General features: G+C 37.0%; 1 protein-coding gene across 1 annotated transcript in view; it reads right to left on the bottom strand.

The window, feature by feature from the left end:
* The window catches only part of GRIN3A (glutamate ionotropic receptor NMDA type subunit 3A), a 155,402-nt gene that overhangs the window by 51,694 nt on the left and 80,189 nt on the right, over nt 1-23,519 (bottom strand). The window contains exon 4 of the mRNA XM_082403798.1: nt 161-306. Coding sequence (XP_082259924.1) covers nt 161-306 — 146 coding nt within the window. The remainder of the gene's footprint in view (nt 1-160; nt 307-23,519) is intronic.

The raw sequence follows: 23,519 nt of genomic DNA on the forward strand, positions 1-23,519 counted from the left end.
CTTATTCCATACTGCCTCCTGGATCTCACATGGTGTGAGATATTACTGAACACACAATGGATATATTTAGCTGTCATTTTAAAAAACCGACAAACACTACCTCAATAGCAAGACTTCTTTTTCATTGACAACTTTTTGGATGCAAGAGGTTGACACTCACTTCACATACTCCACTCCATCAGGTGTGTCTGGTACATTGTATCTTCTCATATACTCATGCATCTCTGGGAAGCTTTGCCTCACATAATCTTCAGCACTGCTTTCCCGGACAGTTCCAAAGCGGAAACCTTGAGAGGGATGATGTAGCTATGAGGCAGAAAAAGAAGTGTCTTTAATACAAATTATTCTTAGAGTTGTTTTCAAAATTTTCTTTTCCATCATTCTTTGGAATCTAATAATGACTTAGGATTTTTCAAATGCACACAGTCATAAACAAATTTCCATGTGCCATGTGTACATGCTCTTTCATACAAGCTTTCACATAAGTAACTGTTCAATCTTCACATAAATAATTTTTCTATCTTCAGAAGCAAACAGATGAAAACAACAAACACAAAGTACAAAACAGCTTTCTCCTTTATATTGAGAACCTGTCAGAATTCTTTAGAAACTATAAAGCGGTGTGTAGAATCAAACTTGGTATTAAAAATTGCTTATCAGACAAAGCCTAAAGTTAAGATAGTAAATTAAAGATTGTGCCTTTCCTTGGTTAGAACTACACAAAGGCCAAGTTAAAACCTTGCATCCTGAGATTGAAATATACATGACCCCAAAGAGTGAATACATCTCTTTTATGTTTATTGGTCTTTATGCTGCAGTATATTTTAAGTTTGTTGAGTTTTTGGTGTAATTACAAAATGACCTCTTTCCTTTAAATGACTGTGTTACCAGTCATGCTTTATATTTGCTCAAATGGAATGGTATGTAAGACAATTAGGAGCAACAGAGGAGAAGGGTAGCAGGAATAGATCCAGTAATGGCACAGTTCTCCAGAATGTAAGACCTCACAGTGAGGAGAGGCAGTGTACTGGGAGTCCTGTAGAAGCTTTCTGTCACTAAGGATAATAAGAATACAGCACATGAGGCAGTATAGTTCATGGAAGTTGTACAGAAGTGTTAATATAGAATCTAGACTTATTTAAAATATAAGAATGAACTGGGATTGGGCTGTATTATGAAAATAGTCAAATGTACTGTAGTAAGCAGTATATTAGAGATTATACTTCTCCACAATTGTTATGTTAAAGTTCTTTAACTTTTTTGTTCTGCTTCGTGTTAACATATTTGATATCATTGGTTCTGACTGAAGCCCTGGGGACAGGAATTCACTGATGGGTTTCATGGAGTTTATAAGTCTCCTGAAATTCTAGGCAATATTTTTTGTAAATATGTGTTTGTAATTTTCTTCTATAAGGAAGATAGTACAGAGTTTCATATTTTTTTAAATAATTAGGTTTTCAAGTTGTTTATAGCCCCTACAGGTTAAGAAATCACTGAATTTGGTAACAAATAACTTATATTTGAAGATTAATTAGTTTTGACACACACCAGAGGTCTAACAATATGGCAATAGTTAAATAAATTATATGCCACATCCTTATAGAATGTTATCTAATGTATAAATCATGTTTGTGAAGCATATTTAATAAAACAAAGCAAATGCTCATATGACAAATTGAGAAAAAGCTTTTGTATGGTCTGATCAAAATTAAATATGTATATAATTATTTTAAATGCTATGACCCCCCCACAGATATCATATATGTACATGTACACACACACACACACACACACACACACACATACATACGTCTTGGAAAAAAATATATCAAGATATTAACAATGGTTCTTCCATTGATGGTGAAACTACAGGTGTATTTATTTATTTATAGATTGTTTATAGAAACATGCCTTATGTTTGTAAGTAAAAAAAAACCTTTATTTTACAATCAGTGAAATAAATCACTCATTAATTTATTCAATATTTGGGTGAGGCAACTTTGTATAATTTTCAAAGTTACTGGGCCCACAAAGGTAAATACCTGCAATCATTGCCACAAAGGGACTCACCACCTGGTTTGTGGTATTTCTTTGGATATCCCACTGTTGAGCAGGTGATATGGCAAACCCTTGTGTTCCATACACTGAACAAATTCTAATGTTTTATGCCAGCATAACCTTAATGAGGCATCAATAATAATAGCTAACATTTATTGAGTATTATGTGCCAAATATGATGTTTACCTGCATTATCTTGATTAATCCTCATAAAAATTTTATGAAGAGGGCTCTATTAATACTTCCTTTTTAAAGATTAATCAACTGAAGCTCAGAGAAATATAGTAAGTAATAAGTAAGAGTAAGTAATAAAAGTAATAAGATCACACAGCTATAAGTAGAAGGAACTGGATTAGAACCCATGTCTGTTTGACTTCAAAGCCCACGCTGTTACCGACCACATCACCCTGCCTTCCAGCTCATGGCAGCAAATGGAGAGGAGATGTTTATTAGAATGAACTCACTAGTCTTTTAAAATATTCTCCTTAAGCCTTAGGCCTAGGCTGCTCTCACAATAGCAAACTGCAGCCCTACGGCTTGAGCAAGGCAAATTTATCAGCATTCTGTTTGTCCAACACCTATTCATTGTTTAAGGCCTAGAACAAGACTCTCTGTGTGAAGTATTTGACCTTATCTAGCTTCACCCTCCTATCCAGGAAGAACAAAAACAAAAATAATTTACTGCTTATTTATCTGTGCTGATACAGCACCTTGAATATACAGAATATGTAGGCTAGGTACTTATTTAGCCATCTTTCACAGTTTTCATGCCTATCTCCTTTGAGCCTCCCAAGAAACTTATGAGGTATTTCTGTTATCTTCCTTTTATAGATAAAGAAACTAAAGACTAGAAAGTTTGTTATTTGCCCAAGGTCATAGAGCTAGTAAACGTTGGATCTGGAATTTGAACCCAGATAGTCTGATGGAAAATAGTGAGCTCTGAACACCATGAACAGAGCTTCTGACACTATGTCATACTGACTCTGGGTCTGGTCATTACAAAACTTGCTACTTTTGTGACAGTCATTGAGCTAAGGGCTTTGCACATTTTGAATTCTCACAATAATCCTGCAAGATAGATGTTATTTTCTTATTTTACATATTAAGATGCTGAGGTTCGGGCAAATTAATAATCAAATTCTCATAGCTAGCCATTAGCAAGAGTCAGCTTATTCTTTTCCCTAACATGCAGACCAGGTTTCATTCATCTGTGGACCACAGTTACCTACTATGACACTTGGCACCTGATAAGGGCTCTATAAATGTTTGTCAAATCAATTAATTTTACCACTATTCTTCTATCCTCTCTTCACCCATTTAACTTCTATTCATCCTTCTATTCTCAGCTCAGTAATCACGGCCCTAACTTGCTGTCTAGGCCAGATGCTCCTTTCCTAAGCCCTCATAGCACGCATACCTTTCTTTTGTAGAACTTATTACAGTTAAACTTTTAAAATTTAATTGTGTAATAGTTTAATGTCTAGACTTTCAGCTTCTTCACTGGACTGGAAGTCTATGTAAAACATTTAATTAACTGTTGTATTCCAATGCCTTTCACCATGTAGTTGCTCAATAATATGCTTGATGAATGACTGACAGATTCTTTGAACCCACAGGGAGATGAGAGCTTTGTCATCCTACTAAGCACAAAAGGGACTAATGATATAGCTTACGACTCAAGCTTTTGAAACGAACCCTCCTTTTAAGGTAAAAGGGTCTTAGGTCAGTAATTAGAATACTTTTGTCTTACACATGAAAATAATCCTTTTTAGAAGTCCATTTTCTCACATTATGCTGTGACACTATCTTTATGGCCCATGAACTATTTCTAGGCAAACTCTGGACCTCTTTTCTTTGCTGAGTGCATCAATACATCACTCCTTCCCAAGACACTGGAGGGAGTTGTGAACCAGCAGATCAAAGCTCGGAATTCCCGAGGAGGATTAGCTAGCCCTTTGTGTTATCTCCTTTTCATGTTTTCCCGCTGCCTTTTGCCAATGGGCTCCCACATCTCCCTGACATGGCTCTCATGCCTGTGAAGGAGCAGTTTTGAGAATGGAAAGTTCCTTCAACATTAACATAAATAACTAGGTTCTATGGGAGGAAGAATTTTGTTAGTCTGACAGGAACCCCACTCTAACCTGGATATGTATTACAAATACTGCCACTTCTCCAGTCCAAGCCACCATCGTTTCTGCCCTCTGCACATTCCCTCTCTTCCCCTCCAATCCAGTCAGGGTAATCTCAGAGCCCAAAACTGATCATGTCACTCACTTGCTTAATACCTATCAATGGCTCCCCATAGCCCTTGGGATGAAGTTGAAATTCCTCACGTGGCCTCAGCATGATCCTTCTCCTGCCTTCTTCTCTCCAGCCTCTTCTCCCCACTCTCCCCCTGGCCTCTAAGCTTTAGCCAGTTCTCTCAGTTCTTCCAGCATATACTTTTTGCTTGATCAGAGCTCTTGCCCATAGCCTTCATTCTGCCTGGGATGCTCTGCCTCCTCAACCCTAACTTCCCTTTGTGTAGCTAACTCTAAAATGTCACTTGCTGGAGAAGGGTAGAGGGAAGGGATAGTTAAGGAGTTTGGGATTGACATGTACACACTGCTATACTTAATAAGGATAACCAACAAGGACCTACTGTATAGCACAGGGAACTCAGCTTAATGTTATATGGCAGCCTGGATGGGAGGGGAGTCTGGGGGAGAATGAATACACGTATATGTATAACTGAGTCACTTTGCTGTGCACCTGAAACTATCACAACATTGTTAATTGACTATACTCCAATATAAAATAAAAAGTTAAAAAAAATAAAAAATTAAATGTCACTTCCTCAGAGAAGACTTCACTGACCCCTAAACTAGATTAGGCCACCTGTATCACCCTCCCATTGTACCCTGCAATTTCATATTGCATTAATAACATTTGGGATTATTTGTTCAATGTCTACTTTTCCTGCTAGCTTATAAGCTTCCATGAGGGTTGGGCCTATGCCTGTCTCATTCGTGTAGTCCTAAGTCCTCAACAAATGTTAGCTGCTATTACTCTCATCATCATCATCATCATTATGCAGCAAACACGGTACAGAGCAGATGTTTGATAAGTATTGGTGTAATAAGTCTTCATTATTAACACAAATTCTCTTAGGTTAGATACATTACAAATTAGATACTTTTGTCACACTTCATGTTGTCTTTCTTTCCTTTTAAATATTAAATTTTTTCCTTTAATTCTTATCTTAATTCTTTCAAAACAGTATGTTCTTTTTTATTTCTATGTGTGAGTTCCAATAAAAAAAAAAAGCATGAGCTACTGAGCAGTCACAGAATAATAGAATCAGAAAAGGGATCTAAGAAGCTATTGATGCAATTGGATGGACTAGCATAGTCTGCCCTTTGTGTCCATGTGGTGTGTAATTCAAAGAGCCAAGGATGTCAGAAAGCCTGCATCCAGGAGGGAGGATAAAAGTATACAAAGAGCTAAAGCAGTTGAGCTGCATTACAAGCATCACCAGGAAGTTCCAGAGAGAGAAAAATTTCTTTAAAGTTTCAGCTAAATATTTCACCAGCTCTTCCAATTCTGTTTATATTTGTGTCAGCCTCTTCAGGCCTTGTGGAAATATCTAAAGTTAAACCACGTATTTGTATGTGAATTTTTCAGTATTAATGGAATACTGAACTCTACCCAGAGCACCTGTGTGGAGAATAATCAGATAGCCATTTGGCAGAAAGCGGAGAAGTGGCTCAAAACAAGATGGAAGCAAACTCAAGAAATAATCAAGCTGCTCTGTCCATGGTAGATATGTTGATTTAGATTCAAAAACAATCTCAATATTAAGTATTTTCATTTAAGCTCTACATTTGTATTTATCTGAGATTGTTACTTAAGTATGAGTGGAATGTAGTCACTAGATCTGGTAAAATGTCCTTTGGAGGTGGGTGGAAAAGACCATTCTTAATTTCATCAATGGAATGGGATATACTAGGTATTGGGACGATAGTTCCTCCCCGTGCCAATATAATGTCCAGTTAAAACCTATGGACTGTATAATAGAGGGTGGTCTCAGAGTTCAGAGGGGCTTTAAAAGTCATCTACTCTGTTCACTGATGCTTGAATCTTTGATAGCAAAGCTAAATATATTACTTGGAATTTCTTCAAAATGTAGATTCTGACTCATTAGGTCTAGGTTGGAGCCTGAGAATCTGCATTTGTAACAAGCTTCCAGGTGATGCTGATACCTTGGTTCATGGACCAGATGTTAAGTAGCAAGGCTTTACTTATAACGTCACTATTATTTGCCTGTTAAGTCTCCGCTTGAATGCCTCCAGTGACAAGGAAATCACTTCTCTTGAAGCATATCTTCTGTATAGGAAGGGTGCCTTTGTGTTCCACCCAACAAATCTATCTATTTGAATATGTAATAATAATGATAATAATAAAAAAATAACAGCTAATATCATTTTTGGTTATTGTGGGTGTTCTGTTCATAAAAGGTTAAAACAAGCTTGATGGATCAGCGAAGCTCCCTAAAACAAGCACATTCATCCTTGAATCCCTGGGGGTCCAATATTTGTGTTCAATACCTAGCTGTCTTGGGAGTGGCCGTAGGAGAACTGAGCCCTCCCTGCTCCTTCCTCCCCTTGCTGGCATCACCACATCTTCACACACATCTCTGCTGCCACACTGGCCATCTTAATGCTTCTTTTTTCCACTCCGCTTGGGTTACAGGTGGGGGCTAGGGACTGAACTTGAAGAGGGGTATCAAAGTCAGGGAGGCTGTAAAAATAAGGAGTCCAGACTAGAGGAAAGATGAGTAGCTGCAGGAGATGCTAGAGATCATTTAGTCCATTCATTTTTATATATATCTTGCATTTATTAAGAACTTTCCATGTGTCAAGCATTGTGCTAAAACTTTAACATGGATTGTATATTTTAAGCCTCATAGCAACCCTATGAGGTATTTATTATCATCTCCAACTTTCACATAAGAAGTAAGGTATGTGTTTAAATAACTTGCCCAAGATTGCTCAGCCAATATAGGAAGGTTCTGAACTTGGTCGGACTGCAGAGACTTTGTATGTAAACATTCCACTGCACTACTTCCTGATCTATACGATAAAGAGACTTAGGCTCTGATGAAAAAGGTGAACAAGAGACTTGCTCCAGGTCACACAAATAATGCAAAGGTGAGCTTGAAAAACCTGAACTCAGGCCCAAGTAGAATCCTGTTGAATGTATAATCCCCTCCCCAAATGAGTATGGCTGATAAAAAAAATTGTTCTTTGTTTCTTCTTTATAGTAAGCTATGTTCAACAACACTTTCCCATCTACTATTTATGAAACCACAAGTTTCCAGTCTTTATGTCCTTCTCTAAAAAATAATTTCCTGAGTTAAATTTGCTCAGCAACATCCATAAATGGCACCACGGTACTCATTTACCAGGCCTCTGGAAGTCCTTGGTATTTCTCTGTCTCGTGTATAGTCATGCAAGGGTAGGGTCTATTATCATAGTCTTTGTAGTGTCTAAAAGCTAGATATTATAGGATTTCTAGAGGGGAATTATCGCTATTCTGCTACAAATGTTCAATCTCTGTCTTTGTTGACTGTTCCCTTTCTTTGATGAAATTCACTTTGTTTTGCTTCTTCTCTGACCCTGGTCTAATGTGTCATTCTATTCATCTGGAGCAGGCTACCCTTTTCAGTTCACTGAGACCATTCCAATTTATTCAAAATCCCCTTCAAATCCCATTTTATGCTGTGTGATCTTTTGGAGCTATGTCCATTTCTCCCTTATATGCCAGATTAATTATTTCACTACGGGTACTATAACACTACTGGTGTTTCCAAATACAGAGACATAGAATAATAATAATCTCATTGGTGGTGATGATGATGATGATGTAGCTCACCCTGTGCCAGGCATTGTTTAAATACTTTGGAGATATTAACCTTTATAATCCTTACAACAATCATATGAGGTTGATTCTATCATATCCATTTTATAGGTGAGCAGCCTGAGGCGCAGAGCAACTAACTAACTTGTCTAAGCTTATGGAGCCAGTAAATGACAGAACTGGGCAGTCTGTGTGGCTCCATTATTTATGCTCTTGACTACCATTATACATAGCACAAAAGTTTTTGGCTTTACCAGCTATTCCCTTAATTGCCGTGAGAATCAGTTCCCTTATATGTAAAGCGGCTAACTGAAAGAGTTCAGCCATTGTACATGTAGCCCAACAGCCAGTGGGGGAGCTTAATTAGTCCCTAACAACTTCTTAATACTAGTAGCTATCTGTTGTGTTGATTACATGCATGGCCCTCCATACTCATAATCTCATTTCAGCCTTCCTATATCCCTATGAGATAGGTTCTGTTAATAGCTCTAGTTCATGGTTGTGGGCAAGTTCAGAAAGTTGAAAGAACTTTCCCCAGGCTCTTCAGCCCATGCTGTTGTTATACCCACTTATCAGGTGACTCTAGAACCCAGCTACAGGTAAAATTATTGTCTTAATGGGACTTTCAAAGGTAATTATGATCACAGTGCAATTACTTTAGAACCATAATTCCTCTAAATATGTAATTCCACTGTGACAGAATTGAAGTTTGAACCAGGTCAGCTGAGGCCAGAACCGACACCTCTTACAGAAAATGGGAGGATTCCATTCAGCTCATGGCATCAGGACAACCCTGTCTTTTTGTTTATATAATTGACTTGCTATCCAGCCAAACTTCAAGGTGAAAAATGACCTGTGGACTGTGGAACTCAAACTTCTCACTTGAGTCATTGCGCATCACCAGCAGTACTGTACCCTGCAGACTGAGCAGGCAGTAAGGTGCTTGCTGAACCTAGACTCAGCAACTCTGGGCTGATTAAATGCAAATGAATGAAAACAGCTATAAATTTACCTGCAGTCTAGTGATGTAAGCTTTTTGGCACAACTCTACCCAAATCCTTATGGCACAGGGACTTGTTTTAATGCCATTTTTTATTTAATTATATAACAGAATAATTAAATATTAAAGTATGTCCAATTGGGCCTTCATTCAGGGTGGGCTGGATGCAAATGTACAGTAGGAGGTTTAGCCTAAAGGTCAGTAATCCCACAGCATCGACCCCAGGAAACCAGCCTCTTAGAGATCCGCTAAAGCAAAGCATCAAACAAGCAGAAAGACAAACTACTGAATAACAGAAAGAAGAGAAATGCTTTCCTCTTGCTTAAATTTTCCCTTAGGCTAGCCCTTGGTGGTGACTTGGGCTGTATTTAATAATTTTGTTTGCCATGGCTGAAGAGTCCATCTATCTTTGCTCTAGAGTGCTCAGGGAATCAGTGACTGAGCCATTATGATGGAGGGGCCCTCAAAGATTCAAGCATCTATCCTGAATATATGCATCCAGGAGAAGATACTTCCTCACTCCCCCTCCTCCAGGGCAGCCTGACTGTAGCCTTGCTGCCAGCTTTTCCATTTCAGACCATCTCCCAGTTTATGAGTGAGCTGGTGTTTGCTTATCTTTCTCTTCTGTTCAGCACACTTGCTCCTGTTAAATGAATCACAAGAGCAGCACAACTAAAGTAGCGTTTTTGCTTTGTGAGCCAAGCACCAGCGCGTAGCAGTCAGCTGAGTTAAAGAGGCATTTTCTTTCTCCTTCTTTTGCAAATTTCAGAAAATTTTCATGCAGCAATAAAAGTGACATGCAATGATTCATTTAGTTTGCAGTTGAGAAAAATGAAGATCAGCAAGATTAAGCAACTTGACCAAGATTAGATAGCTAAGTGGAACTATGTCATACACACATTTAACAGATTGAACTTGTGTGCTGCCTCTAGAATTTAACCTGAATGCAAGTTCTAAATTCCACTATCTTGAGTAATTCTCACAAACAAACTAGGAGCATGAATTGAGGAGTTTATAATTCATATGCAGAAACTGGCTTGATGCAAACTGAAAAAGCAGGTCCAGGAACTTTTTCTAGTGTCTAGATAGTAGCAGTAAATGCTTTTAAGTGTTTGATGAATGAATATGCCCAGAGTGGAAAGAAAAAACAGTTTGCTCAGAACCAAAAATTCATGGTGTTAATTAATCTACACTGAGTTTAAAAAGATAAGTTAAATGTATCTCATCAGTTTAGAAGTAATTGTAAGTGGAAGCTATTTGATTGTTTTAAGATCATCTGTTAACATCAGTGTACATTAAAAAGTAGTAAAATATTTTTAACTACAAATATTGATTTATAAAATTTGGTCACTTATTGAACTCTGAATTAACTCTTCCTCTTTTTTTGGGTTCATATTCTGAAGGATAATTTTCAGATAAGTGGGCTTATCTGAAAAAATAGACCATTTCTTCTGAGAACTATAGAATGTTAGACCCAAGGTGATCTTAGAACCATTTAATTCATAATCCTTAATTTGCAGATGAAGAAATAGAGTTGATCAGGGTTAAATGACTTGCCCAAGGTCAAAGACTTGATTATGACAAAGTTGGAACCAGAACCTAGTTTCTTGGACTTTTTAGATAACATGAGTCATATTAATAAAAATAAAGCGTGACTAAATAGGTAATATTTAAGGATGAAAATTGAACAGAAACAACCTTGAATATCCAGATCAATGTTTAAGCTGTTCAAATGGAAATTATGGAAAAACTTAACTAGTTTCACTTTATGAAAAAAACATTCATTTACTTAATGCCACAACAGAACATGAATCTATTCTCACTGTAAAATGCAAACAGAAGTTTTATAGCATAGAACATTATAGTAGGTCTTTTTCCTTCCTGATTCTACAGCCTCCTCCAGTAGTAGCCATTGCTGATATTTTAGTTGTCATCATGCATATTCTTGAGCTTACCTCAGTCTCTAAGGGGCAGAATTTGGTATTCAGATGTCCTTTTCTGATTACAGCCTGGAAAATGTTCTAACTTGTTTGAGACTACTGTTTTAACGAACATGAAATAGGAGTTTAAGCCTAAATATGGAGTTAGCTGGCGTGCAAGCCACAAACAGAGTGACCCCAATCTCTTAGATTTCTATAGTAAGTTTTTTTTGTATTTGTCTATTTATTTTCAGCTAAAGAACTTCAAAAAAGCCTTCCATACATTTCCTCCCAACAATCCTGGGTTTCAGGAGGAAGGAATTGTTGTGTTCTCCATTATAGAATAGGAAACCAAACTCTGGAGAGATTAAGTGGGTGCAGTCTATTGATTGTATTAATGGCTCCAATTCTTCTCCCCTCTTTGATTCACTTCCTTTGCCATTTCACCATGAGTGCCCTCCCTCTTGGACTCTGGTCCTGAGCAGGTGACTTACTTTGGTCATTGGAGTGTTAGCGGACATGATGTTAGAACAGTCTCAGAAAAGTGCTTGTACCTTTCTGCTTGTGCTATAACCTTCTGCTGTCACCACGAGAAGGACATGCCTGGTTTGCCTGCTGGATGATGAGACATGTGGAGTAGAGCCAGGTCACCCCAGCAAATATTAAAGCCACCCCAGATCAGTCAACAGCTACCTGCCCCCAGATACATAAGTAAGCCTGTACTAGGTCAGCCAAACCTTGCAAACTTGTGAGCTATATAAATTTTTTTGTTGTATGCCACTGATGTTTATGGCTGCTTGTTATGTGGTATTACTGTAGTAACAGGAAATTGATACAGTGATACAGTGGTAATAACTATAAATGAGAATCCACAAACTTAACTAAGACTCTGCCTCTAAGCCTGGTGCTCATGTTATTTGGCCCAATTTTGCCTTTTTGCATTTATACATGCTATTACCTTTGCGTGGAATTCCTATTTCTGTTCCTCCTATTCTTCCTTTAAAATCCAGATTAGGTACCATCTCTTTTCAGAAGCCTTCTCTGATCTTCCCAAGAAAGAGTTAGCTATCCTTGTGGGTGCCACCTCTCCCTTTTGCATATTTTTATTATTTCATTAATCACATTGCAGAGCAATTAGTTGTTTATTTGCATGTGTTTCTGAAGGGAATATGATTTTCTTTGAACTCTTTTAGAAATCATCATATTGCCCTCATTAATATTTTTAGAATTATAGTAATTGATAGAAGAACATGATAGAAGAAAGGAATAATTTCTTGCTGAATGATTTTAAGCATATTTCTGATTTGGTTTTGCCTGCTATCTAAGTTAGGATCCCTAGGTCAGGTGAAGGTTCAAGAACAAAGAATCCATTAATTCAGCACATATATATTATATATACTGTGTACCATTACCATGAGTAACATAGGACAGGTCTCTACTCCAATGGAAAAAAAACGATTAACAAAAGGCAAACTAGATACTTACAGATAGTGACACATTAAAGAAAGAAAGAAAAAAAATGGTATGATGAGATAGAAATTCAGGTGAGGTGGTCAGGGATATTGACATCCTCACTTGGTACTTAATGGTGAACGCGCTTCCTTTCCTGGTTTTACTGCAGGGTTTAATCTTAACTTGATTATACATTTTCTGAGAACAAAAATTGGGTGTAATGTTCTTTACATCTTACATAGACTCTAGGCACAGAGAATAGCTTGCTGGCTGATTTATTAAATTCATTGTGTGTGTGTATGTGTGTGTGTGTGTGTGTTTGTGTGGTGTCTTCCCTTCAGATTTTGAAATTTATGCTACTTGCTTGGAGGGTTATTATAAGTCTGTAAATTCTACAAATAAATTTCATATTCCTTGGTAATACTTCTGGGCTGCTTCTGAGATTTCCCATTTGGAAATGGTCATAAGCTTTATTTTGAAGATGTATGTCAAAGCATAAATCCTGAATGCCATGACTGTTGGCTGTAATTCTTCCGGGAGAAGTCAAGGATGCAGTTGTTCTTGGCCTAAAGTTAGAGGTATGAGAAAAATAGCTAGAGTGGATCCTCAGCCCTTATATTAGATATAATCTGTTCTTCTTCATTCATCTGGTCATCTGGGATTATGGTCATCTACAACTCTGGAGAATTTAGATTTAACAAATAATTACAGAGCACTGATACTGGCCAGCCACTGTGTTCAGAATTTTTATACACATTATCTCATAATTGCATAAAGACAGGGCTATGAGTAGGTATTATTTTCAAGACTATTTCTTAGGTGAGGAATCTGAGGCTTGGAGTTTAAGTAACTTGCCCAGGATCACAAAGCCCAGTTATTTCCCAGAGACAAGATTCAAATACAAGTTTTCTGACTTGAAACAGGATTTAGAGGTCTTTCATTTTTGTCAGCAAATGTTTATCAAGTACCAGGCTCTGTATACAAAAATGATCAAAATGGCATGGGGCAATTCCCATGAGATGCTTTTATGTCACCCCATAAACCTCCGAATAAGAGAGGGAGAAGAGAAAAGGAAAGAGTGGGTTTGAGGGGTTCTGTGTAGCAGTTTGTCAATTTAGAAGAGCAATTTTTGCATTGAATTCCCTGGAGAGCCAGCAGTTCCCAATATTCTGTTCCCACCGAAGACACAGTCCCCTAGGGATGGAACTGACCGCCAATGGGTTGATCAGGGGTCCCAGGCAGTAAGCCTTGTGTCATGCCCCTTGACTGTGGTTTACGTGCTTTTCCCAACCTCCTTGGACCAGGGGACACCTGGGACAAACTGGCTTTCATATTTTCCTTCAAAGCCAACTGGTCAAGTAAACTTTTCTTTTATGAGGCTTGGTTTTCTATCAGCATTTAGTTTTTATGTATTCAGACTTTCCTCTAATATGCATAATTGCTGAAAGAAAAAGGCTGTAGAACAGCCATGAATTATGGCTCTTAGGGGAATGAACATTGCGGTTAATGTTGCAAGACAGCTTCCATTATAATCCTGTTTTCACATCCTTATGATTTTTTAGGGGGGATTAAGGGGAGGTAGAACTTTCCTTTGAGCTAAAATTTTCCATGGTTTGACTCAGCCCAAGGTGATTTTCAAAAATGAAACATTTGCACAAATGCCTCCATTTATTTCTTGAGTTATTGTATTTGGAAAATGCTGTTCATTTTTACTCCAAGTATTAATGCATAAAATATTCCAAGTATGGATGGCTATTAAAACTTCAGTCATCACATGCCACTTGTCTCAGGAATGACATCTGAGTACAACTGTAAAAGAATTATAATTCCCAATGGCTAGATTCTCTGTACAACCATATTACAGCATTTAGTGCAAAAATGGTTAAAATATTTCATTAGTTTCAGAGTTTCACTGTAGTGCTTGGTTAGCACACAGCTTTTCACAGTGGAAATAAATATTTAGGTTACTTTTACTACTTTCAAATTTATAATGAACTCTAAAGTGACAAAATACATTTAAAAATAATTTCTATACTTTTTGAACTATAGTAATCGTGGTTTTAATTCTTTAGCTTAGATCTGTTTTAAGTGTGTCTCTTGTAAATGACACAGTATTGAGACAAAAAAAATGAAACCAACTTTTGGGGATCAGAATTACTAATAATTATCATAAAACCAAAACCAATTCTTCCCATATCTGAGAATATCTATTTAGAACTTGGGGCACGTATGTAGTAAGTGTTTTGTTCTATTGGTTTGTGTCTCTAACTTGTTTTTCCCTTCCACCTATTATTGGTATAGTTTGATATTCTGAAACATAATCTTTTTTGTGGCTATTTTTTGTTTTATGTGTATGACTTTAGATAATTTATTTATGTTTTACCTATGCTAGAATACTGCCAATGTACCTAGTCACTAAGCTGAGAAAATATTAGGTATATTGTAAAGTTTGATACAAATGAAAATTGTATTATCACTTAAAATAATAATACAATTAATTGTTTGCAATGATATTGAAATATTGTTGAGAACTGTCTTGTATGGTCAGTAGCTGTTTCTCGGCTTTTCCACTTGGTGACAATCTTTACACTCTTGTCCAAAATGAATGACATCTTCATTAGGTAAATATTTCACACTGAATAACCTCTTGGTCTCTTTTAGAATTTTGTACCTTTATTCTATTCAATACAATGTTTTATGAGCTTATCATCCTTATTAGTTACCCTTTAAATATTATCTCTATAGTCTTTAAATCTTATTCTTTTCTTTTGTGACTGGAGATCAGGCATTTTATAGAAAATGGCTAGGTGTTTTCTCATTACAAATTCTGTTCTGGTACATACACACGTACATATATGCATCCATACACACATATATAAAATATACATATATCATAGACTGTACTATATATACTATGTTTCTCATTATATACACATATATAATATGCAAATATTATACACAATATATTATGACATATATACATACAATATATAAGCATATAACATATATATTATAAACGTATATTATAACAAGACATATATCATATATTAGCATATGGAATATACATATACATAAGAAATATGTATACACATATATTATATATTATATTATATATCATTATGTTATATATGTGTATACATATTATGTATATGTGTATTTTATATATAATATGCATATTTCTTGCTAATGTCTAGGCTACATTATTTTCTGATTCTTTCCCCCTTTTTCCTATAGCATATCCACACAGCCATTCTCATCATCTGGAAGGAGGTTAGATTTCTGTGTTCTCCTTTCAAGGTCTCTTTTTTTCTCTCTCACTCTCATTATCTGCTTAAGAATGAGCTTTCCTCTCCTCTTATCCTTCATAGTTCTGTTTCATCATTCAGAGTTCATTCAGCTCTGTGTTTACTTCCTCGAGGAGGCCTTCTCTGATTGTGTCTCCTGCTCCCCCCACCCCCAAGTTGGTAAGCTTCCTATAATATACTGGCATAGCACTCTGTTCATCATCATAACGCTTGTCTCATAATTATGGTCATTTAATGTCTGATTCCCCTGCTAGAATGAAAGTTCTCCAAGGGGAGGCTTTGGGATTTGGCTTGTCTGCTGTTGTAACCCCAGGCCTTATCTTAGTGGCAGACATAGGGTGACATACATATTTATGGAATGGGTGGATGAATGAATCGCCTGCCTGCCATTCTCATTTTAAAAAATAATTTCTATATTTAAAGTCATTAGTCAGTATGACTAGGCATTTAATATAGTTTTTCCTATAATTGCTATAGAGGACAGGCTAGTTATGGTACTCAATGGCTGAAAGCATTTCAACAACTTTTGCCCATGGGGAACTATAATTTCACCTTATGATATCATAAACCACTCAAGGATTTCATGTAGTTACCAGAACCTTGGGGTAAAATTATAACCCTGAAAGCCCTTGCTGCCTATTAGTCATTTGGTACATGACACAAAGCAAAATATATTCTGCATTCTCGGACTTCAGTTTGGCTCTTAGTATATTGGCTGCTCGATTTTATATTTGACCTGCAAAATATTCAGCTCCCTGAAAGCATAATCCATCTAAAAATCTAAGGTAATTTGCAAGTACTAGATGTACCTCAAGCAGTAATTAAGTGAACATATTATGAATTTCTTATTTGTTCTGATAATTATTTTTCTCAAATTACATTCCTGAAATGCTGAGCAGAGCTTTGGGAGCTGCGAGCATTCCTACCCTTGCATGCTTAAGAAGTTTTTTTGTAAAAATTAATTAATTTTTGGCTGTGTTGGGTCTTCATTGCTGCGCGTGGGCTTTCTCTAGCTGTGGCGAGTGCGGGTTACTTTTCGTTGCGGCGCGCGGGCTTCTCACTGCGGTGGCTTCTCTTGTTGCGGAGCACGGGCTCTAGGCGCGCGGGCTTCAGTAGCTGTGGAGCACGGGCTTAGTTACTCTGTGGCATGTGGGATCTTCCCGGACCAGGGCTCGAATCTGTGTCCCCTACACTGGCAGGCGGATTCTCAACCACTACGCCACCAGGGAAGCCCTTAAGAAGTTTTTGAACATAGTTTAATAGGAGGCAGCACGTTGTGCTGAAAATTGTGATGGATCTGAAATGAGGAAACTTCGGTTCAGGTAGCAGCTTGAACTTTCAAAAAATCACTTAACCTCTCCGAGCCTCAGTCTTCTCTGTTATTAAATGTCTTTTCTGCCTCCCAAAGACATAAGGGATAAATTGAGGTGCTGGAGTGAAAGCGTTTGGGAAGCAATGGAGAGCTTTAAAAATCATTTGTATCATTATTATTTGTCATAGTAGTGAAGCAAAATAGTCATTTTCTAAAACCATGTAAAAATGAAAAGAAAATCACTGGATCAGGCTAAAAGCTTGTATTTCCTATACGTAATACTTTCTCTTCTTTCAGCACTCAACTGTAGATAAGAGCTAATGCAGGCCTGTGCCGATGGCAACCTTTTGTGAGTACACATCTCCTTTCATTCCTCCAGGCTAGCTGGAAACAATGATTTGTCCAGTGATTTACCAGATGTGAAGAGCAGGGTGAGAAATGGGTTAATAATGGTTCAAAGAAGAAGCTGATAAGCTGGTTGCTATCTCTACAGAGGAAAGAACAAGCGTGAAAAGGCTCACAAAGCAACACAAGGAAGAGCTTCTTGGCAGTGAGGGTCAATCAGTGACAGAGACAAGGAGTTCTTTTCCGAAACTCTTTAGAAGATGGACTTTTGTGCTACTGGTTTGGCTGGAAGGTGCAGAAGCAGCATAGGTCAGTTTGACAGTGGGGAAGGGAGAATTCTGGGTGGACCATGAAGAACAAAAGTGTTATAGGTCCATTATCCAAGATGTCTACCAGCTGGGCTAAAATTAAGGCTGGGGCTCTGAGTCAAAGCATTGCTCCAATGCTGGGAGAGGACCAGAGCTAAACAGGATCGCAGTATGAAAGTGACTGGAACCTTAAACTCGTTAATAGGCAAGGCACCACTTACAAGATGGAGGTAAAGTTTAGTCCTGGAGCATGTCATGATTCAAGGGTAAAGGGCCAGGAGCAAAGTGACCTGATGCTCGCTCATGTGAGAACTGACCTACAGAGATGCTTCTTCAATCTTTTTAAAGAAATTTATCCAATTTTTTTTTCAGTTTTATTAAGATATAATTGATAGACAGTACTGTATAAGTTTAAGGTGTATAGCATGATGATTTGACTTACATGTATTGTGAAATGATTACCACAGTAAGTTTAGTGACCATCCATCATCTCATGGAGATACAACATTAAATCCTTCTCCAATTTTATTATACAAATGAAACACCCAGGAATCTTGTTAAAAATGCAGATTTTGATTTAGTAGGTATGGAGTAGGGCTGAGATTCTGCATTTCTAACAAGCTCCCGGAGATGCCAAAACTATTGGTACTTGGACCACACTTCTGAGGAGAAATGATTTAGATAGCACAACTTAAACTCTCCCTGAATGAAATTGGGATTAGATCCTGAACCTGGTTGGGGGAAAGATAAGAAAGAGGGCTGTGCCTGAACGTGAGGGAGAGGTGACCTCAGCTATGAGAAGTAGAGATAGAGGGAACTGATCTTGGCAGGAAGCTATGCTGGCTGCCTTTTCCTTTGGTCTGTTCCACAAACCTGATGGTTGGTGTCTTCTCCCTAAAATTCATCTAACTGTGCAGTGGTACATATGTTCCTTGCTCTATGTAAGCAGAATTATCTAGTCTAAATTAACCCATATAAGAAACCAAGAGAAGTCTCTCCCCTCCTTCAGGGAACAGGTCTTTTCTCAAAATATATGCAGAATATATAGGGGCCTTTTGGAGGAAATTTTCTTAATACAAGGAAATGGCTGATGGGAGAATTTCAGGACCTGTGGCAGGAAGAAAGATGTGAGGTGCCTCTGATATCATTATTTCTAGGGGTGAGCAACCCTTTTACATGAGTGCCAATTCAGTAAAACTAAAAATGTTAGTAGAATGTTTTTACTATCTTATTTTATATACATATTTTGTATAATCTACTTTTTTTACTTGATGATATATAATATATCTAGCTCATTTTTTTTGTTAATGGCATCATTATGTATCAACCTCCTCTTAATGACTATGAATTATGTCTAGCCTTTAATAGTATAAACAATAGCTTGATGAATAGAGACTGATTTAGTCTCTTTGAACAAAATTTATGTGACCTGAGCAGTGCTGAAGGTGGAGTGGAGTACCAGTTTGAGGGATTTAACAGGGGGAAGATTAATTAGCACCAGAGTTCATAATCAGACACTACAGCTTCATTTGGAGCTTTCCAACTGCAGGCTAAGAGGAGAACTTAAGTGACCATTTCACAGGAAGCGGAGGCAGGGGAGCAGAGCAGCATCTGAGACTGTGACCTTATGCCACAGTGGTAGTAGATGGAAGACACTCTGCAGATAAATAGCTGCTTCTTCTTAGTGTATGAAGTACCCGGGAGGGCATAGTCTTGCTGCAACACTTCCCTGGGTAGGCTTGTAATGATGCTGATTGTGAGGGTAAGATGGGAGTTAACTTCCTGGATCTGTGTCTCTCTCACTTCGTCATCACATACTGAGTCACATACTATACTGTGTGTGCACAAATTCAAATGTCACAGCCTCAGCAGCTGTCTCTGCCCTTGAATCGTCTTTGCACATGAACAGCTTTCCCAGACTAAGTCCAGGGGTGGATAAACGGCTGGTTGGAGTAAATCAGGTTGGGGAGGACATTCTTACTGCATGTATAAATGAAACACTGAGTGGGAATAATTCACAGTCAGATATTGTTGGAAATGAATCCTGCCTCTACCATTTATTAGCTATATGACCTTGGATAACTTACCTAATTTCTTTTAGCCCTGTTTCCTCATTTGTATGGATGCAGTAAAGTTTAAATGAGAAAAATACATGTAAAGCAATTAGCATAGTCCCTGGAACATAGCGGGAGTCCAATAAATATTATTTATTGATGATATTTTCAGTTCCTATTCCTGACGTTATGTCTGTGGTCTTATTATGAAGCTAAGTAGTTCATATATGACCCTCAGGATGCTGATTGATCATCATTTTAAACACATAAACCACAGGAAATGCACATATTTATATACCTACTTTCACTTACATTCTTATTTGCAGTAAGATTCACTTCCATTAATTCTACGTCTTTAGATCATGCATGAGAAAAAAGCCTAGTTCAAATATAACTTAAATAAACATTGATAGGTTCTGTTTTGGTTGGCACTGTTAAAATTCTACTGTCTTTTGGCATTTTTTAGGCAGCAGCTTTTTGATAAAATGTGATGGTAAGTGCACTTCCAAGTTTGAAAAATATGAATGGATTCTGACAAAATGTCTGTCTGAACTTCAGCTATGCATAACATCATCTATATTATATGTATATATATATGATATATATAGTGCAACTGAATCTATAGTATATATTATATATTATATAATAATATATTATTATATAATATTATATATATAGTGCAATTGAATCTATATTATATATATACACACACACACAGACACAATGCAATCAAATTGGCTGGAGCAGGCTTATATGCAGTTGCAACTGGGAAAAATGCGCCCCAACTGGCTGAATATCCCAGACTGAGTTCATAATAGAAGTGAACTCACAGTTAAGCCTCCTGACTTGCCACTGGATACACTAGTGGTTAGATCACATAGCTTCTGATTTGATAAAGAACCAAAATGTCAAGTTGAGACTAAATCATAAAAATCCAACACTCACCTTAATTCACATTATTAATGGAACTAAAATATGTATTTTAGACATAAAAGGAGTCCCTTTGGGGGTTGCCACATAGATACTTATTGAGGATGAAAATGAGATTTTTCACAGGGCAAACCGTCAAACTTAGCATCAAACATCTATCTATTCAATATCAGGACTTTGCCTTTTGTATCACAGTACGTCACCCCCTACCAGGGCTCTCCATCTATCCATTCCATAACATTGAGTATGGAATGATCTGAATGCTTTGAATGATTGTGAGACCAAGCAGTGAGGTGTGGTCAAGATGAGTCCAGTAGGATGGAGACAGAGGGTGGGAGCACCTCTTACCTGCAGTTGAAGGGTGTAGCCAGGTGATTTCCACATTATGTCCAGCAGTGACCTGGAGTAATTGTTCTTTCTAATTACAAATGTGTGTGTCCATTTAAACTGTTTTAATTTTTATATAATATAAATGTATGTGTGTGAACATACATACAGTCCATAGACATGTATGTGGATAATTGTTTATAACTACAAAATATATATGTGAATATTTACAGATACCCTAGGACATATTCATTGATTTAGAAAGTATCCATGTATAAAGACAGTGCTTGCTAAGTAGATTAATAATGTAAACAAAGTTATAGGCCAGTTTTCCCCTAATTTAAGGGAAGGGTTTGCAAAAATTTGGCATGTTTTCTGTTTGTATTCAAATGAAGGAAGTGATGTTTGACATTCATTAAAGAAAACCCAACAGGGTGTCTAATTGAAAACATTTTGCTGCAGTTAGTATGAATTACTGTATCTATTTGAAAGTAGTAAAGCTGCAGTTATTTAAAAAGTTCTATAAAGATGCCGTCTCAAAATTATTTTGGTAGTAGGTAAGGAAATAAACAGATTGCATGCTCATTTGTTCAGTTTTCCATTTATCAGCCTGAATTAGCAAAGTCTTAATTTTTTTTTTTTAAAGTTCCTTCAATTAAAGAATATTCAGGAAGGGAAGAGAAATATCCATTTTTCAAAACTCCTACTAAGTGTCATGTACTGTGTATATGATCCTTACTGGACCATTGAATATTTCTGACCTAACTCCACAATCTGCTGCCAGGGACCCAGAACCACCTAGGCTGTGGCAGCATTAATCTGTCTCATGTTCCCATTCAAGGATCCTATATCTCTGACCCCTGTCTCCACTATGGGCATCATGGTCTTAGGTTTTCTTTGCTTTGATAATCTGCTTAGATCAATCTCATGGCTCAAACACTATGGGTCACTCTTGGATTTGAAACTCACTTGGGTATACTCTCCAGCTGCAAGTGAGAGGTGCTCCTGCCCTCTGCCTCTTTCCTACTGGACACATGCTGGTCACCTCTGCTTGGGCTCTTGGCCAAGTCCATTATCTGAATGAGTGGTTGACATATGCTTAGGCTCTAGGAATACAGGTGCGTAAGATACATCTGATTTCTACTGTCATGGAGTTTATAATCTAGTGGTGGATGGAATAAGAACTTCAGACAGATATTTTACATCCATTATCTCCTGTAATCCTCTCAAATGAGGATACAGAGGCCATGGCAAGTAACCTGCCAAACTCCACACAAACATACATCAAATTTAGATCTGTCCAACACCAGGATTTTGCTCTTTGTATCACAGTACATTGTCCCTTACTGGGGGGCTTTATTCATTCCATAGCATCTAGTATGAGAACGTTTTTGTATGGTCTTATCAAAAGCATTTGATTGATTGATTGATTGATTACAAAGTAATCCCTGCATAATGCTATAGCCCTATTCCTATGATGCTGCCATTTTTCATTCATTTATTAATTGAAGAACATTTGTAAAATATTTACTGTTTCCCCAACACTGTGAGGATCCAGTAAGACACAGTGGGACAATTAACAACTAAACCAATAGATAACATGACAATTCCAGTTTGTGTTAAGTCCTGTGAAGGGAATAAACTGGATGGGAATGAAAATATGCTTCCACAAGTCTCTGTGAAAGCATAGCATCTTAAGGATGTAAAGATTTTACTATGGAAATGCTACTCAGTGAGGAACTCATTCTACCTGGACTTGAAAGGCTGCAGACAGCAGGAGTGCATGTGTAGCAAATATTGCTGTTGTGACTATTGTTATGTTTGAATTATTCTCATTCTTACTTGGCTTATTATGTACTTTCTCATAACATAAATAATACATGAACATTGTAGAAAATATGAAGTGGAAATAATAAAACAAATATTTTCTGTAATTACACTGCTCAGATACCAGTGCTGTTAACATTGTGTTATACTTCCTTCTATGCATGTTATATTTCCTGTACATATGCATGTTATAAAATTGGAAATATAATATATGGTTTTGTATCCCAACTTCTCACTTAACATTAGATTTTGATTTTTTGACATTTTAAAAGCTCTTCAAAATCATCTCTACTGGATGCATTTTTATAGCACATAGGAACATTGTAATGCATTAACTGTGCTGTTGCTGGACATTTACGTGGTTTCCAAGTTTTTGCTATTTTGAGAAAGGCTGCAGTGAATCTTTGCAATAACCTGTTATCTGTCAAGTTATTTTCTTTGGACAGATTCCTAGAAGTGGAAGTCAAGGGTGAAAGGGCATGAATCCTTTTAAGGCTCTTGATATAAATGGCCAAATTGATTTATGAACATATTGTAACAACTTACAATAGCAGTGTATGCTGGTGCTAGTCTTAATGTGCTTCCATCAAGATTTAGAACTATCAATAGAAGATGCCTATTTTGATAGGTAAAAACATCATTTCATTACTGTTTCAATTAGCGTTTCTTTGATTACAAGTAAGATTTAATATTTTAAAAAATTACTGGTTAATTTTGTTTCTTTTCTGAATTGCTGTTAATATTCTGTATTTATTACTTGATTTTAACATTACTTATTGTATAC

This window comes from Balaenoptera borealis, assembly GCF_965194805.1.
Source record: "Balaenoptera borealis genome assembly, chromosome: 8".
Lineage (NCBI taxonomy): Eukaryota > Metazoa > Chordata > Mammalia > Artiodactyla > Balaenopteridae > Balaenoptera > Balaenoptera borealis.